Source organism: Miniopterus schreibersii, assembly GCF_964146895.1.
Source record: "Miniopterus schreibersii genome assembly, chromosome: 15".
NCBI classification, from domain to species: Eukaryota; Metazoa; Chordata; class Mammalia; order Chiroptera; family Miniopteridae; genus Miniopterus; species Miniopterus schreibersii.
In genome coordinates this window covers 46,454,854-46,467,035 of record NC_138115.1, presented here as the reverse complement: position 1 = coordinate 46,467,035, position 12,182 = coordinate 46,454,854, and the positions used below count along the sequence as shown (strand labels likewise).

Below are 12,182 nucleotides of genomic sequence, written 5' to 3'. Positions count from 1 at the left end.
ATAACAGGAAATAGTGTTTTGCAGCATTTTTTTATGAGTAGAAAGAGTACACTGTAACTATATAGTAAATACATAAATAGTAACATAGGTGTTTATTACCAAGTATTACATACTGTACATAATTACACCTGCTACACTTTCATGACTGGCAGCCGACTTTCCAGCATCATCACACACACATAATGCGTTCAGCTACCATGTTAGGAAGGCTATGGTCACTAGCGGGTAGGAATTTTTCAGCTCCATTATAATCTTACGGGACCAGTCCGTATTGACCCAGAACATCATTATGCAGCACTTGACTGTATTCCTGTGCACATCGCTTTTCCTCTAACACTTCATCTTTCTCCGGTGGAGATACAATAATCATGGCAATAGTGCTCCCTGCTGGCCAGGCATTGTGCAGACAGCTTTGAGTTAACAAGCTATTTATCAACCTATTTAAGAGCCTGCTCATTTCTGCTTGGCCATCCCACAAGTTCCTAAAACTCAGGTTCCAGACTAATCCCATTCTTTCCTCAACCTGTTTACAGATGAGTAACTTGGTTGGCTGGAACAAGAAACTCAACAAATTCTGGTTCGTCTTTGCATTTTCCAACAACACCTAACCCAGAGTAAGAGCAAGGGCCTTAGATGATGTCCTTCAAAGTTCTCAAGGAAAATCATTTTGCATCTAAAACTCTGTTAAGAACTAATCTATCACACAAGACATATTGTGATATGTATTTGTTCTTTATCCCCAGTTCCCGATATGAGGCTTCTAAAACCCTTGGAATTTGTCTTTTTGTATGCTGACTGGTGCCACCTAGATGAGTTCAGGGTCAGCAGAGGAACCAACCTGGAATTGGAAATACGCAGCTTAACTTTCACCTCCTCCACCGGGCCGAGGGGCTAGAGACTGAGTTTACCAGTGGCCAGTGATTTAATGAATTGTGCTTACGTAAGCCTCCAAAACCCTAAAGGGGTATTGCCTTCAAAAACCTTACAGGTTGGTAAACATGGTGAACTGAGGGTGGGAAGCTAGAGGGACTATAAGCTTTCCACCCCTTCCCTACCACCTTGGCCTGTGCATTTCTTCCATTTGGCTGTTCTGAGTTTTATCCTTTATAATAAACTGGTAACAGTATTTTCCCAAGTTCTGTGATGAGCTGTTGTAGTAAATTATCAAACCTCAGGAGGTAGTCCAATTTACAGCTGGTTGGTGGGAAGTACAGAAGGCCTGGGATTTGTGCTTGGCATCTAAGTGGGAGTAGACCTCTAAACCTGTGGGGTCTGATGCTAACTCAGAATTGAATTGGTTGGTGTGGGAGGAAAAACAGTATTTACTATGAGAAATGCTGTAAGAAATTGTTCATTTGGGGCAAAGTAATACTTTTAGACAAGCTAAGTCTATCACTCATGAAGCCTAACTGAAAGATACACTAGAGGACACAGTAAGTGAAAACCAGAAAAATTAATCCAAGAGGAAGAGGTGGGACAGTAGCAGTAAAATCAAGAAACCAGTAAGATCGCTTATTTAGGCCTACTAAGTGCCCCCTTAGTTGGTTTAGACACAGCGATTTTTCAACCCTTTTTATCTCATGGCACACATAAACTACCAAAATTCTGTGGCACACCAAAATATTTTTGACAATCTAACCAAAAAAAGGTATACTTTTTGAGTCTCTAGACAACTCACCACCCCTCAAATAAGGATAGGTAACCTGAAATTGCCTCCATTTCCTCAATCACAGAAGGTATTATACTAACACCACATGCCTATTAATACTAAGCAAAAATGATTTTGTCCATTACCCATCAGGTTCAGGAAACCAGCTTTTAGTTAGAAATGATAGGCAACCAGACTTATATTGCTTGTATATTTTCCCAGTATATTTTTATAAAAAATTTTACTTAACCCTCAAGTATCAAAAGCTGCTACAATTTTATGTATTTAATGGGAAATATATTTGTACAAGAAAAAAAGCACCTGGTCTTCTAATTGTCATTTCCCATGAGAACATTAACTAGTTACCATTTGATATGATGGCTTTATACGATCTGAAACTGGGCAGAATGAGACAAAGAAACTGATTTTCTTACAATGACACCAACAATCCTACTATCAATATACTTCACAATCCCTGCCCCAGCAAGAGACTAATCCACAATTAAGTAGATTTGCCAGTGTGTTAGAAAGAACCTTTATTACTTTTATTATAGCCTCTTATGTTCTCATGCTTTCTTGCCAGATGCCTTGGGAGCAGGTGCTTTCTGGGCTGGAGCTTTCGGACCCTTTTGAGCTTTTGGAGGCGCTGCCTTCTGGCCTGCAGGTTTCTGGGCGGGAACCTTCTGGGCTGAAGCCTTCTTGCCTGCTGAGGTCACTTTTTTTGCTGGAACCTTTGCAGCAGCTGCTGCAGCTGCAGCTGCAGCTGCAGCTGCACCTTTAGCAGCAGCAGGTGCTTTTTTGGGAGAAGCTTTCAGGAGAGCTGCCTTTTGAAGCTTCTTAACTTCAAGCTTGATTATTCGGTTCCTCTGAAAAATTTCAATGTTAAGTATTTATCATATATGCATACAAAAAACTATTGTAACGCGTGTGTGTGTATATACACATACATACATATACATATATAAAATAATGTATACAAGACAATCCTTATGTCTTAAGACTCCTATGAAGTCAACTTTGGTCTACTAAGCTTGGACAAACAATTACCAGACAAACAAGTTTAGAGTTAAAACATAACAATCCTGTAATAATTAAGCTTACCATTTTCTTCGCCTTCATGACCTTGTAACGATCAAAATCTGTCATCTTGGCTTTCTGTTAAGGAAAAAAAAAAATCTTTTATACCACCTTCCAACCCTCCAAAAGAGAAGGGTTCAGAATTCAAACAAGTGTAAGTCACTACCTTTTCTCTGGCTTCAATCTTCTTGGCCCATCTCGTGGCTGACCATTTTGTATTGATATCTGCCTTCTGCCAGGCTTGTCGAACATACTTCTGGCGGGCACTAGAGTCAAGACCAGAAATTAAGAAATCAGCTTTGAAGCCACATAGCTCCAAGGACAGCTTCATGTCTTCTGAAAAGTAGAACTGCTATCCCCTCTCAAGTTAAAAAGCGTAAGAAAAATGACACCTAAGTTACCCTTATTTGTTATACTTCTAGTTCTAGTTGTCTCTAGAACACATACCACATCTTGGTGTTCACTAAGCCAGGATGTCTTATAATCTCAAACACACAATAAAAAAAGCAATCAGCCCATGTTTAGGATTTTAAAATTACCTCTTATCATGTCTAGAATATCATTCAAATAGTGGATGTGTAGAAAACAATTTCCTTTCATAAAGAATGTGGTCAAGTTAATCCTTAGACTTAATGTTTTTATTTTGTACAAAAATACTTAAAAGATTTGTGGTCAAACAACATAGAATCCAAGTATATCATTTTGAAATTTCTCCCAAATATTTCGAGTATTAAAGCCCAGTATGCTTAAAAAATAAACTAGTTACAGCACATGTCCCACTGCAATCAATCGTCACTGCAGTTGTGAGAACCGTATAGCACTGCAAATCTGGGTAAAGCCAGAGAACTACCAGATCACAGCGCATTTAAAAAGGAAACAATGCCTGTCAACACTGTGAACTCCTCTTCTGAATCGCTTCCATTCAACACTGCTCACGATAGTCTCAAGGGAAAACCAGTAAAACAACACACACACTTTTTTCTGATTTAAACTAAGAAAACTTTCTCTAGTATATAAACAAAGCTGGGAGGCTGTGGTTGGATAGTTACCTGTGCGGGAACTTGAGGATGAAGTCAGTGAGCTGCATGCATTTGAAAGGCATGGCCTGTCTCCTTACTTGAGTGCAAGGGCCATCAACCAAAGCCTGGAAAACATATGTAAGATCAAAACCTCGGTGCAAAACCCAAGTGTTCAAGCTGCGTAAGTCTGTAAAACACGTCCTTTCAAAATCACACCCCTCCGTGGTAGCACAGCGCATAACCCAACTACACGTAATTTACTTGACAATTTTCAGTCCTCACTCCTTACATTCCCAACAAACAACTGAATGTTCATTCACGGCCTTGGGTCAACCCCTTCGTTTGTGGTCCTCAAAAAAATGACAACAGCAAACAACGGCTCCCCTATGCGCCCAGCATCCTTCTAAACCCACTAAAACCTCACCAATGTTTCACCCACAATTAGTTAAAAGCTCTGGCTAATGTTAGCGGCAGAGGCAAACCCCCACCGTGCACGGCCCAGCTCTCCCCTAAGGAAAGGTAAAGCCCTCCCCCGGGACCCCCACCCCCGGGGCCGCTGGGCTCAGGGCTGCACCCACCCGCTGCCGTGTGAACTGGGACCCTTTCCCCAACTTACCCGGTTCTGATCGATGACATCGACGATCGCCACCAGCTTCCCGGCGTGGGGCCCAAAGGAGACGTAGGCCACCCGGCCAACCTCCACGAAACGCCTGAACACCTAACACGGGCGGGGAGGGGGGGGGCCAACAAGAACAGCGAAATTAATTAGAAATTCCCCATAGTTTACACGGTTTGCAGCTTAAAGGCTCCGTACAGCGAAAAAGGAAATTGCGGGAAACGCGCCCAAGTGCCATCGGGCGACTAGGGTGGACCAAACCCGCAGGGGCGAGGGCGGCGGGAGAGCCGGGGTGTCGCGAGCCCAGGCCCCGGGCCTCCCCAGCCTCCCCGGCCCTCCGGCGGCGGCGGCGCGCACGCGTGGTCCAGGCGCCCCGGGCCTGCCGGGCCCTCCACGCGCTCATCGACCGCGGGTCCCGAAAGGCCCCAAACTCCGCGCCCCACCCGCCGGGGGACCCTCACCACGCGCTACGTAAGGCGCGCCGGACGCTGCTCCGCGCCCCCGCCCAGGCGGCGGTGGAGCTGCGTGGCCGCCAGAGCCGGAGCCCCCAGCAGCCATACTCACCATGTTGGCGGCGCTCGGCGAGAAGGAAGAGGCCTGCTCAGCCGTGCGCCTGTGTAGAAGGCCGCCCCGCCCCTACGCTAAACGGGGCGCCGACGTGCACAGCGATTGGCTAGGATTGGGGCGTGCGTGCGAGCGTGCGTGCGTGCGTGCGTTTCCGCTCACGCTCCCTGGGAAAACATGGCGGAGCCGGCTTGAGAGTGGCTGCTGTTTCCCTAACGCGAGCGGCGCGGTTCGCTGTCCGGGGACCCGCCGCGAGTTGCGGGAAGGGCAGGTCAGCTCTTGGTCCTTTAGAGTGAAGAAGCGCACAGAAGCTGTGACTCCGGTGTAACCGTCCACAGTCCATTTCACTTTTTAAACATGCTTCCATCTTTCCCTCCGCGACTCGCCCCCTCCCGGTTTTTGTCTAAACGTTGTTACTGATAGCTTAGTACTAGATTTTTTTCCCACTCCCAGTAATTTCGTTAACGTTTTATTTTAAAGTAATTTCGATTTACAGAAAAGCTGCAAAACTAATGCAGATAATTCCCATGAATGCTTCTTTTAGATTCTCCAAATGTTAACATTTTACGTTTGCGTTTTCTGAACCATTTGAGAGGAAATCGCAGACACGATGTTTCTTCATCGCTACACTATTAACTGTGTTATTTCCTAAAAGCAAGGACATTATCTTACATAATCAGCACAATGACCAAAAACCTGGAAATCCTCATAGCCTTATTTAACTTGCGGTCCTTACTTAAATGTTATCAATGGTCCCATTTACAGTTTTTAGAATAAAGGAAAAAGGAATTTTTCCTGACCCACGATCTAATGGAGGATTACAAATTGCATTTAGTGAGCGTGTCTAGGTTTTTGTTTTGTTTCGTTTTGTTTTTTTAATCCATAACAGTTACTAAGCTTTTGTCTTTTGTAATACTGACATTTTGACGTTTTAAAATACAGGCCGGTTGTTCTGTAGAATGTCTCTCAATGTGGATTGATTGTCGTCTCCCTCACGATTACATTCAGATTTTGCATTTTCGGCAGGAATGCCGTGCCCTTAATGCATCCTGTCCGAACGCGAGCAGGACCTCTCCTGGTCCCAGGACGGCCGTGTTACCTTTCAGGACCCGATTTACATGGTAATTATTTTGCTGACAGTTCTGAAACCTATTTCAGTCTTTTCCTCTACGCTCTATGCCAGCAAATATCCCTGGGACTGTTCTGAGCAGCCTCCTAAGTGACCTGCTTTTCCATTGACCCATTTAATCTATTCTTTGCTCATCAGTCAGAGGGATGTTTTTTAAAATATGTAAGTCATGCCCTGCCAGTGGGACTCGGTTGAGGGCCCGCTGGTGCCCTAACAGGTTGCCGTTTGACTCCCTCCCGGTAGGGGCATTCAAGAGGCAGCCGAATTTTGTTCCACTCTCACATTGATGTTTCTCTCTCCCTCTCCCTCCCTCTCTTTCTCTAAATATTGAAAAAATTTTTAAAATCAATCAGTAAACCAAATCACATCTTTCTGTTTATAACATTTCAGTGGCTTTCTACAGTTATTTAGAATAAAATGGAAACTGCTTACTCTGGCCTGTAAGGCTCTGCATCATATGCTCCTGTATCCAAACACACCTTATGCCATCTCTTGTTACCCTTCATTGTGCTTCGGCCACACTGGCCTTTTTGAATAGGACAAGCTCTCTCCTGCTCCATGACCTGTACATGGTATCTCCCCTGCCAAGAATGCTTTTCCCTCTGTTCGTGCTCATTGCATGATTGCCACATAAAAAAAGTAGGTCAGTCCCCTGTCCCTTTGCTAGGTCAGCTTTTTTTTCTCCTCAGAGCTATTATCACAGTTGTTTGACTCATTTTTCTGTCCACTTAGGTTGTAGTTTTGCACCAGCTAAAATAAGTTCTATGAGGGCAGGACCTTGGCCGTCTTTTCTTAGCACAGTGCCTCCTAAGGGGCTCAGTAAGTGGGTAGTGAATGAATTAGTCTTTAGCCTTGGTATCCTGCTTTATAATTTACAAAGCAAAAGACATGAATAAGAACATTCCTAGCAGTATGTTTGTGGTAAGAGCCCCAAACTGGAAACTACCCATAAAAGAGACTGGATAAATTGTGGAAGTCTTAATAATGGAGTCAACAGCATCTACACAGAACATGGATGCATTCGCACATAACAGTGAAGTAAGTCAGACACACAGAATATATGCTGTGTGATTTCATTTATATAAAGTTCAAACCAGGCAAACTAATCTGTGGGTGTTAGAAGTAATGAATGTGTTTATCCTTGGTGTAGGCAGCAGCAGCTGGAGGTGAAGAGAGACTTCTGAGCTGTTGGTGTTCTGTTTCATCTGAGTGTTGGTTACCTGAGTGTGTTCAGCTTGTGAAAATTCAAAGCTCTACCTTTATGATTGGTGTATTTCTTCAAATATATGTTAGCTTAAAAAAAAATTAAAAAAACTTTAAAAATGGAATTTCCTGGCACTACCACCGGAGAATCAGATTTGCAGGTCTGAAGAGGGGCAAGAATTGGCAATTAAAAACAAGCTCTCCAGTGGTTCACTGAACACACTTTGGCAAACACTATGGATTCTCTAGTTACAGAATTATTTTTCTAAAGCTCATCACCTAATCAAGTCAACCCTATTTAAAGTCCTCCAAATGTTCACCTTCTACAGAATAAAGTCCAAACTCCCTAGCCTGGGATTCAAGCAATCTCACCCCTATCCCGCTATAGCGACAGGTCTCCCAGCTTTTCATGCAGTTGGGCTCCCTCTTCCTAGAATGGGCTACTCACTCTCCGTGGAGAAGACAGCAGGCCTTGAAGAAGCAATTTGAGACCCCTTCTCAAGCAGCCCCAGGCTGTTTTCAGATTTCTTTGAAGCTCTCTGATAATTGCAAGGTAACTCTCTAAATAAGCCTTGTCCAACTTGTGAGGTCCCGGGTGTCCAGAAATGAGCAAGATAATCATTAGCAGCTACTCATGTCAGAAACCAAACCACCAGACCAAGCACACGCAGAGCTTTGTAGGCCAGCTACGCCCTTTCCGTGACATGCAACCGGCTCATCCAATCACCCAGAGGAAGGGCAAGTCCCGTCTCATTGACATCCTTCTTTCCATTTTATTTTGAATCAATCTAAAGATGTGATGTTCAACTTTCTGTGTCAACCTGGCTAAGCTACAGTCTTAGTTACTCAGTGACCTGGGTGTTGCTGTGAAGGTATTTTGTAGGTGTGATTAAAGCCCATAATCAGTTTTTAAAAAAGGGAAATTATCCTAGGAAACCTTAGTGAGCCTGACTAAATCAGCTGAAAGACCTTAAGAGCAAAGCCAACCAAGGCTTCCCAGAGAAAGAACAAATTCCACCTGTGGTTAGTAGCTGTTGCTCAAGCCCAAAGTTCCAGCCTGCCCTGTGGATTTCAGGCTTGCCTGTCCAGCCCCTACAATCACATAAGGAGTGTCTTGCAAAAAAAATATCTTAGCATGTATCTTTAACTGGCTCTATTTCTCTGGATAAACCCTGACTGCTACAACAGATAATTCATCTGGAAATAGTTTAGCAAGTATCTAAATGGTAAGGATTCTTGGGCAAAAATATTCACAAGACCATTATTTCACATGAACAGAAATTAACAGCCATCCTTGATATCATCAAATGTCCCAATTTTCGATGTCTCATTATTTTATATTATTAAAAATATTTTTGAACTAATTATCCCCATTCCCCCTGCATCTTTAGGGAAAAACGAAAGGGCCCATCCTGGGAAAGATTTTCTCCATAGCTCCAGCAGAGGGCCTTCATGTCTCACATGTTTCAAGGGGAAAGAAATTTGTCTCATTTCTCTTCCAACCTCAGTCTGAACTCAACTCAGTACTCATTTAGCAAATAGTAGACTTTTGGCGAACATACGATGAGTAAATGAATGAATAAGTAAGTGGATGAAAGAAATACTTTTTAAACTTTTATTCATTGGCTATCTGTGCCAGACACTGGCTAAGGGCTATATTTCTCTTTTCTTGACTCTCCCATGGTAGATACTAGCCCCATTTTATGCATGAGGAAATCAAGGCTCAAAGAGGTTGAAAAACTTTATGAAGATCATAGCGGTAGCAAGTAGAAAATTCTTGAGTTAGCCCAGATCTATAATTTTATCTTTTAAATGTCAAAAAGGTCATACAGAAAGTGCATACAGCCCGGCCGGGTGTGGCTCAGCGGTGGAGCGTCAACCTAGGATCCAGATCGGGGTTCAATTCCCAGTCAGGGCACATGCCCAGGTTGCGGGCTGGATCCCCAGCAGGGGGTGTGTGGGAGGCAGCCGATCAATAACAACTCTCATCATTGATGTTTCTCTCTCTCCCTCTCCCTTCCTCTCTTTCTGAAATCAGTAAAGATATATATATTTTTAAAAGTGCATACATATTTGAAAAATGGGAATACCTGTAACTACTACCTAGTTATAGAATATCAATCACAGTCACCCCAGAAGTCCTGTTACTATGGACTGAATGTCTGCATGCCCCCAATAGTCATATGTAGAAGCCCTAAGCCCCTGATGATGGTATTTGGATATGGGGCTTTCGGGAGGTGATTGGGGTTAGATGAGATCATGAGGTCATGAGGTGGTACCCACTACCATGAAGGGATTAGTACCCTTATAAAGAGAGACACCAGAGAGCTCACCCTCTCTTTCTGCACAAGCACGGAGACAAGGCCATGTGAGGACTCAGCGAAAAGGCAGCTGTCTACAAGCCAGAAAGAGAGCTCTCACTAGGAACTTAACCATCTGGCACCTTGATCTTGGACTTCCCAGCTTCCAGAACTGTAAGAAATTAGATTTCTATTGTTATAGCCATCCCGTCTCGTATTTTGTTACGGCAGCCCTAGCAGACTAGAGACATCTATTTGTTCCTTTCCAAACACGATCTCTATTTCCCCCCAAATTTAAGAGTAATCATTTTATTGCTTTTCTTTAGAGTTTATCTTCTGTGTTTAGTTTTGCCTGTTTTTGATCTTTATATAAATCGAATTATACTATGTAAGATCTATCCATATTGAACGTATATTTGTTTTCATGCTGTATGGCATTTTCTAGCACAGATATATCACTTTTTATTCTTTCATTTTATGTGATGGGCATGTTGGCTGCCAGTAAGAATATTCTTAGATGTGTATCCTGGTGTATACACGGATATATACCTTAGAACACATATTCTCTAAGGTATATATCTTGGACTGGAATTTCCAGGTTATTAGATATGCATTAGACAATACCCCTTCTCATCAATACTACCTTGGGACCTTAGGAGAACGTGTACCATGTGCAGGGTAACAAACACACACACTGCAAGTCACAATAAGAGTCCTTTATTCCACGTTGAGCTAGCAAACAACAATCTGCAATCATGTTGATTTTTAGTTTGTAGCCACTGGACATGCTGGAGTTCTTTCCTACCCCACTCTGGAGTTAGATGTCCCTGCAGCTTCCTTTTCTTTCCCTGAAGTCAAGAACTATGGCTACTGTGCAGCGAGGTCTACCATCTAGGAAAGTAAGTGGTAAGCAAATCATAGAACAGGATGTTTTGTGACAGCATCGAGTATACCTGTGGGAACGGTGTACAAAATATATGCGCCATACTACCACTGGAAAGATAGCCCGAAACAAAAGCCTAGCAAAGGCAAAAAGCTCTGGAACACAATACCCTCTCTAGGAGTAAATGTTTCACAGGACGACAAGCACGATGTGAAGGGGAGGGGGAGATAACAGCACACATGCCGGCTGCCATCTAATGACCAGAATCCCGCTTGGGGAATGGCCAGCAGGTTTCCAGTGCGCCTCTGCCTTTCAGGTCTGCCTGCACGACAGAGGCTGGCTGTGGTCACTGTCCTTGGGCGTCAAGGAGTCTTCTCCCCCACATACTGTATTCTAGCAATCTGGGGGAGCTCAATGTTTATGGGATTGCTAAAGGAAAGTCCCAGTGAAGGACCAAGGGGCAGGAGCCATACGACGAGATATCTGATTGGACCAAAGGCTTAGTGGGCGTCTGCCAGCTTCCAAACCTGCCAGGAGGAAGGTGGCCTCTGAGGGGACAGAATGCAACATGAGCCCTGAGGTCAATTCTCCAACACTGAACTGTCCCATTCTCAGCTTCCTCTTCCTCTGGGGCACTGGAATAAGAGCCTGGCCTTGATGGCCTGTCTCTCCTTTGTTCCCCAGGAGGAACAGTGGGTAGTGGGGTCTCTGGAGGCCCAGTGTGCACAGAACAGTTAAGGTGCTTTGGCAAACATCAGTATCTGAGAGGCACACGACCTAAGTATTTGACTGTAGTTGTGTTTCCCGCAGATGGGCATTTCACTGGCATTGGCCGTTGCCACCCAGCTGAACCTGGGCAACCCTTGGGCTCCAGCGGCTGCTTCGCAAGGCTCACTCGGAATCCACTGTGTGGTCAAAGGCATGCCGGGAGCGCCTCTGATTCCTGGATGTCGCATACAGGTACACCAGCAAGGCGAGGCACAGCAGGGCCGCTCCCGTGAAGAAGGCGAGGATGCTCATAAAGGTAGGAGGCTTCATGGGCAGGCGGATCAGGGGGATTTCAGCTGGGATCTGGTTGGTCAGGGTGAGCATGTAGCCGAGAGACCAGGCTATGCTGCTATTTCCCACCTGTGAAGTAGAGGAGATGCTCAGTTCTCAGGGCAGAGGTCGAGGTGGGAATTACACACCCAGGGCACACCACTGTCCCCAGCACGAAACACCCACAGGACAGGAGGTCAAAGGACTTGCCCAAGTTCAGACACTGCAGAGACTGGGCTAGAATTCAGGTCACTGGGAGGACCCCAAAGGCTGGAGGGCCCTACCTCCAGCACTGCAGAGAAAAATCAGAACTAATCCGCACAGCCTCGTCACGGCCAAGTGTGAAGAGGGCGCCGTTAATAACGGAAACATTTCTGTTGCCGGCTGTACAGAGTGTCTGCGGCTAAAGGAAGAGGGTAATGAGTGTTCGCTAAACCAAGGGCCAGCTTCTAAGAAATGGGCTTTGTCTGTTTCTTCTGGTAATTCAGTCAGTTTTTGCTTACGCATTTTTAGGTTGTTGTATCGGATGGCTAAATATTTCAAATTTGCCATCTTCATGATGAATTAATTGAACTTTTTATCGTTATGTTGTAATTCTCTCTATATGGAATGATGCCCTTTATCTTAAAGACTATTTTTTCAGATATTAAATAGCTACACCAGTTTTCCTTTGGGTGATGTTTCTCTGACAGTTAAAATTTTTTT

At 44.3% G+C, this 12,182-nt stretch overlaps 2 protein-coding genes and 1 long non-coding RNA gene across 5 annotated transcripts in view; 1 reads left to right on the top strand and 2 right to left on the bottom strand.

The window, feature by feature from the left end:
• Window positions 1-2,167: 2,167 nt before the first annotated feature.
• On the bottom strand, window positions 2,168-5,020 carry RPL14 (ribosomal protein L14). Its single transcript, XM_081159749.1, has 6 exons — window positions 4,925-5,020; window positions 4,361-4,462; window positions 3,775-3,869; window positions 2,892-2,991; window positions 2,750-2,803; window positions 2,168-2,514 (listed from the first exon to the last, which is right to left on the bottom strand). Exons 1-6 carry the CDS (start codon window positions 4,925-4,927, stop codon window positions 2,215-2,217), a joined length of 654 nt encoding a protein of 217 aa, XP_081015875.1. The 5' UTR covers window positions 4,928-5,020; the 3' UTR covers window positions 2,168-2,214.
• Window positions 5,021-5,080: 60 nt separating this feature from the next.
• The window catches only part of LOC308568188, a 22,069-nt gene continuing 14,967 nt past the window's right edge, over window positions 5,081-12,182 (top strand). For both annotated transcript variants that reach the window (XR_014000451.1, XR_014000452.1), the window contains exons 1-3: window positions 5,081-5,195; window positions 5,951-6,045; window positions 11,250-11,463. This is a non-coding gene — a long non-coding RNA (uncharacterized lncRNA). The remainder of the gene's footprint in view (window positions 5,196-5,950; window positions 6,046-11,249; window positions 11,464-12,182) is intronic.
• The window catches only part of ENTPD3 (ectonucleoside triphosphate diphosphohydrolase 3), a 25,329-nt gene continuing 23,404 nt past the window's right edge, over window positions 10,258-12,182 (bottom strand). For both annotated transcript variants that reach the window (XR_014000450.1, XM_081160798.1), the window contains one exon: window positions 10,258-11,567. Coding sequence is in view for 1 of the 2 variants with exons in the window: in XM_081160798.1 (XP_081016924.1) it covers window positions 11,331-11,567 (237 nt within the window). In the remaining variant the exon portion in view is untranslated. The remainder of the gene's footprint in view (window positions 11,568-12,182) is intronic.